This window comes from Mustela lutreola, chromosome 1 (assembly GCF_030435805.1).
Source record: "Mustela lutreola isolate mMusLut2 chromosome 1, mMusLut2.pri, whole genome shotgun sequence".
NCBI lineage: Eukaryota > Metazoa > Chordata > Mammalia > Carnivora > Mustelidae > Mustela > Mustela lutreola.
The window spans coordinates 118,890,051-118,896,050 of record NC_081290.1 but is presented as its reverse complement, the minus strand read 5'-3'; the positions used below and the strand labels follow the sequence as shown (position 1 = coordinate 118,896,050).

The 6,000-nt window shown below is 43.3% G+C and overlaps 1 protein-coding gene across 15 annotated transcripts in view; it reads right to left on the bottom strand.

The window, feature by feature from the left end:
• Positions 1 to 1,019: 1,019 nt before the first annotated feature.
• The window catches only part of FAM13A (family with sequence similarity 13 member A), a 368,957-nt gene continuing 363,976 nt past the window's right edge, over positions 1,020 to 6,000 (bottom strand). For all 15 annotated transcript variants that reach the window (XM_059172961.1, XM_059172915.1, XM_059172900.1 and 12 more), the window contains one exon: positions 1,020 to 5,584. In XM_059172961.1, the coding sequence (XP_059028944.1) occupies positions 5,458 to 5,584 (127 nt within the window). In that variant the 3' untranslated portion in view covers positions 1,020 to 5,457. The remainder of the gene's footprint in view (positions 5,585 to 6,000) is intronic.

The following is a 6,000-nucleotide window of genomic DNA, read 5'->3' as shown; positions in this document are numbered from 1 at the left end:
CTTCTGCCTACATTTCACTACTTTGGACCCAGTGTTTCAAATGTTGAAATTATTGAGAGCGAGCCTCCGTTTTGGCAGAATGGTATTACCCTACACCATCGTCAGCTGTCCTGGGTCTTTGTTCCCCTGAAGACAGATCTCTGCTTGAATTCTGGTGTCAGCACTAGGATTTCTCAAAGACTTTCTCTTTTTCCTTTTATTTAAATTTCAGGTTCTGTATTTTTAATGTTCGCTTTTGTCACTTGGAGCCTACATAACATGTACAGTTTAAGGAGTACCGCCCAGTCACAGGTGTGTGTGCTGAGCTGCGAGCTGGGGCGGGGCTTCTGGCGCTCTTACCCTGGAGAGCCTTCCTGGCGCGCATGCGCAGGGCCTGGCCTGTGGCAGGGGGTAGCTGAGGGCGAGATGCTCCCTTCAGACGGAGATGTGCCTTATCTTCCGTGTCACAGTTTTCTGCTGGCCTTATTAGCTTGAGAATCCTAAGTGGCTAATGTATTTACTATGATGGTCTCAGAGACTTTGGAAATAAGCAGGATTTTGTTTTTGTTTTGTTTTGGTTTTGGCTTAATGCCTTTGTCTCTGGACCCCTTAGCCCTGAGAATCCTTTCATTTTATTTTTTTAAGCATTTAATTAGTTTTCACACATGTATACATCTGTGAACCCATCAGCCCATTTAAACAGTGAATGTATGCATCCACTTCCCTTGTGCCTTTTTCTAATCCTTCCATCCCGAAGCCAAGCATCTACTTTCTGTCACTATGGATTACTTTGCATTGTTTGGTTTTAAGGCAGCTGAGCCTAGAGCACAAACCCGTTTTTCTACCTAGAACCACGACCATGCTTAATTTGTAATGAGTTTGCTTCACCTTCCAGTGACCTCTCTGGAGACAGAATAAAACTTAACTCTCATGAGGCTCCTGGGGGGCTCACGGCACAGCCATGATTCCTTACCCAAAGGAGACGTCAGACCCCACAGGCAGCTCAAACGTTCCCGACTCTGTCAAAAATTCCGGAAGAGTCACAGTTAAAAATATTTTATTTAAGTGTATACAAAATACAGTCATGTACAAAAGTGTGCACAACCTTTTCATTCGGTTTACATTTTAAAAAAGGACAACTGTAATTTCAAACACGTTCTGCTCACATGTCGTGTAAACATTGTTCTGGGCCCATATTATTAATGAAGATTGTATCTACTCTTGGAGATTTTTGTGACAGCACGTATAGGTGCTTTCAGATTGAGAATCAGATCTGCCTCACCAATTTCTCCAGCCACGTGCAGGAGCCCGACCGGGCGGATTCCGGGCAGAGGAGAATCTCCAGAGATGGAATTGTGATGTCTCAGCCATAGTGACTTGGAGCTGGACATATTTCATTTTACACACGTTTGTGTAGATCTGTACTGATCTCTGCCGATGTCCATACTTCTATTATGAGGATCATAAGGCAGAGGAATGCAGATGCCCAGGGGCACGGTCCTACTCCGCCAAGGGCCAACGCCACGAGGCCGCACCTGCCACACACACGCTCTCATTGTCAGCTTGCCCCGTTGACCATGTGAAGTGTTAGGATGCATAATCCGAATAAACGTTTGAAAATACGTTTAGCTACTCTTACGGCAAAATGTACTCTTCAGGTCATTTTGGGGGTCAAGCAGAGGAAAAATAAAAGCAGGGAATAAAAGGAAAGAAAGCACATTGTGAGTTCTGCTGCACCTAAAGGCTTCACACTTTAGTATGGTGTCGTCTCTCCCTTTGGATGTACCCAAGTGGATACTGAAAAAGAATGTAAAGGAGGTGTTGGTCTTAGTGCAGAAACCATCTCTCCCCACCGAGGGGTGAAAAAAACCCTCCAGGAAGCAGTGTGTTGGGAAGATCCTTCTTGAATGCAAGATAGATTTTAGACTACAGCCAACATTTCATAAAGCAGTTGATAGTTTATGGCATCAAAAGTAGTAAGGTTAAGAAAAGTGGCATCTTCATGATCAGATTAAGAATCTCTTTGAAAAGGTGAATCAACAAACTGAAATCTGATTTTCCTTGTAAATTGGACCAGTTCTGTATACTGGGCCCAGTTCTTTCTGCTGAGAAATAGGAAGTTCTAGAAAGAACCAATGTAATCGATACCATGGCGGCCCCTTTGATAAACCTAAGTAGTCACCTTATTAGGAATTCCAAGCTTAACCACATTCACAAATGCTCAGCCCTCAGGGGGCTATAAGACTGCTCTCCTCAGGACAGCTCAGTGCAGTATTTATGAGTCTACCACAGCCTTGCGACAATTGTCCTGGGCTAGAAGTGCCACACCTGGGACGGCCTCTTCGGCTACCATGCAAGCATTGCATCAGAATGAGAAGAAGCAAGAATTACACTAATGTTACAAATAAAGACGTGGCGGATCCCCATCTATACGATGAGTGGTAAGATTTGACTTTAAATTGGCAAGTAGAGGGAAGAAATCTAATTTTTAGCTCTCCATGCATGATGGCTAGGAATTAAAAGAAAAACAAATCAGTTCTCCAGTATGAAATTTGGTTTGGTCTTCTGTGGAAATTTTCCCTGAATTCAGGGAGATGACTGAGGTTGTGTGAGCTTGCTTTTATTAGCACAAGACAAAGCAGCCGTCTGAAAAACTTCTAAGCAGGCCCTTCTCCTAAACCTTGCACATACATGTCTGAAAAGCAAATTCAAACCGAATGATTCAGAGATGAAATGCAGTAATGATACCATACTGACTGAACATAAACATCCATTTCAATGTTTACTCCTGAACACACAAAAAGCAAATGCTTGTGAAAATGACAAGCCTCTGCTATTTCTAATTCTTACAATCATACAATCAAGTTTATTCATGCTTCACCTTTACTTATCATTGTTATTAAAAAACACCTGACATTTCTTTTGTTGGCGTGTGCTAATAAACACACACACATTCCCAAGAGAGCAAAGGAAAAACCCCCGTCCAGAGCCTTCTGTATGAAGCCAATTAAGATGACGCCTCTAGAGCCTTGAGACCCTGGGCTACAGAAATGGTTGCTGTGGAAACAAATTTGCCTCAGCATTTCTGGCAGAGCCGGCACCTACCGCCATGCCTTCAAATAGGATCGAGTGTAAACGGCGATTAAGGATCGCCCTTAATCTGGGTGCCCTTCTATGAAATTAATATAGAGGAGAAATTACAAAGGAGAACATGACATTCCATACACAATTTATTTGACTGTAACTTGGTGTTTTCTTTTATTTAATCATACAAATTTGAATGGGTGTCCTGGATAAATCTTTTATTTAATTTACCTTTGGCAGAAACAATAGATTTCAAACATTTAGTAGCTCCTCATTTATATAGCATGTTTTAAAATTCTGTAGCATATTAGTATTTTCAAAACAATATTCTTATTAAACAGATGTGCTTTAAAGTTTAACTGGTAATGATTTGATTTATATTATAGCTTATTTAAGAGAATAATTACTCAAAAAGGACAGACTAGACATGGATTTCTTTTAAAAAATACAATTTTTGGTCATGTGAATGATTCATGTTCAGATTTCAAAAATAGAAAACATCCTAAAGTGCTTAATTTTATTTATAATATAACTCCTTGAAATTATAGTGATCTGCAATGTAAACAGTAGAGCAAAGAATACCAAACTATAGATTCACGTACATTTAAATCTGTAGATTATGTACCGTCTTTAAATGTGTGGATTAACACAGGGCACTTCCAACACACAGCTCATGCTTCTATATGATTATTTTTAAGAGCAAACTTAAAGGTATTCTTTCCCCCTACTCCCGACTTAGAACAATTGCCAACTGCAGGTTCTACCTCACTTCAGCAATGGAAAACAGCGCTATCACTACAATCTGACCAGTTTCTCAAGAACCCATTTCGAAACTGATGACGGGTCAGTAGAGTTTTACATTTTTATTTTCTTCTTACCACACTGAACAAAATGGTACCCTTGAGGAAGGTATCTCTCAAAGCCAACAGGAGGGCAGTAGCCTTGCTCTCCTGCTCCTCCTGACATTATCTTCAACAGGCGATCCTGCCGAAGTGCCTTCTCTCGGCAGCCGGCGGCTGGTGTGCGGACACCTGTGCTCCAGCCCACAGAGCGCAAACAGAGGCCTTGGACCGACAGGCAGAGACAGAATTCACTTTCCTCGGTGCAGACACGGAAGGTGAAAAAGTAACAGCAAATCACAAGGTGACATCAGCACAGTGAAGAGATGAAGGATTTGGTGTTTTAAATTCCCTGGTCTTCCCCAAATGTCTAATATAGACAGCTTTGTGACACAGTCTCTGAAAAAATTATAATCCTAAGTGACCACACACCATTCTTTTTCTCTTTACACATGATCGTGAAAATAGTGTGATTTAGATTCTGCCTTGGGCTGAGTTCTGAGGGCTACATTTACCCCTTGGTGAGGGGATTTTAGTGCAGGTTTACTTTTTAAAAAAACATTAAACTCTAATAAGAACTCAGAAGGCTTAGAACACAGGCTCTTACTCTCTCTCTTTCTCATGATCCTCAATACTTAAGCTAAGAATTAAGCAAGATCCTTTAGGTTTGGCTAGAGTCAAAATTGAAACCAAGCCCCAAAGAGGATGCTGTAGCATGCTGGCCTTGCTTAGTGTTGGATGTGAAAATCTGAGACTGATTAAGTGTAATCTATGTCCAGGAAGGAATTTTCGAGGCTCTTCACCCTGTTGCCTGATTTAAAAAATCAGCATGAACATAGCTATATTCCCTCTGTCCTCTGCAGATGATCCAGTCCTACTCAGGGATCTCAATTCTTCGTCAGCTGAGGAAGTCCTGAAGCAACACACCGCCCAACAGGCGACTGCACTGCCATGCCGGGTAGATGCGGCTTCCGTCTACCTGAGAACCTAAGGGGAACAATTCGCGCTAGGGGGAGAGGTGCAGCTCTGTGGGAAGCTCACAAGAGTGGCCAAGGCAGCAAACAGGGCTCCGACGCACGTTCCCACTTTACCGGGTGCAAAGAGGACATGGACCCGCACGGCGAGTTCGCTCTTCAGAGTGGAGTCCTGAGCTGGGCTTTGTTTCTTGTTATCACAGTAGACATGTTCCTCGGGTATCCGGGGAAGAACTGTGCACGTTCTCTGTAGACGAGTGTGTCTCCACGGAGTGATTCGTCACTGCCAGTGTTAGGAACGCTTCCCCTTGTGTCTCTGTGCACCTGGGGGATCTTGACTTTTCCTTACAAAATTCTTAAATCCAGGCAGGCTGCCCTCTTCCATCCAGGCAGTTTCTGAGGCTGGCAGCGAAAACGGACTAATCCCAAAGGCCTGGAGGCCAAAGGGCTACATGCTTTGCAGGTCCAGCTCCAAGGCTGCCTTCCAGTTTGTGCAGAGGTGCTGTTGACAAGGGGAGGCGGGCGCCAAGCTCAGCTTGCTCCTGTAGCCCCTCCGTGCGGGCTGGGCTGGGGCTGTCCCCTCACATGGACTTGGAATCAGTGTCTCTCTTGCTGATGAGAACCTCCAAGAGCCTTAGTTTCGCCTTTATGTGCTTATATTCACTGTATTCTTCAGCCATGGGAATGCGGTCTTCCTTCTGGACATTTCTAGTGGAAACAAAGGAAAGGGGGCTGAGGATCACTGTCTGTCCCTCCTAGATGTACTGTTCATCAGGTGAATTATCGTCAGGTAGGATCTGCAGTTTATCAACCTGTAGAATCGGTGTTCCCAAGTGTCCCTGGGTATCAAGACTGCAGCTGGGTTTACATAAGCAGTGACAGATTGCTCCCCTCGGAAGGCACCATGCACATGAATTTTTTGAGTTAACCTGGCATCCTGTAGAATGGTGGGAAGGACTGAAAACTGTAGAAAAATTCTCTCTCTGCTGCTGGTATGTATGAATGCACATTGGGAGTCTCCATAGACTGAAATCCTTTATTTACACTTAATGCCTTCTCACATTTATGTACTTCATTTAATGAACCATTAAGTTTCTAATTAGCAATTGGCATACCCATAATTT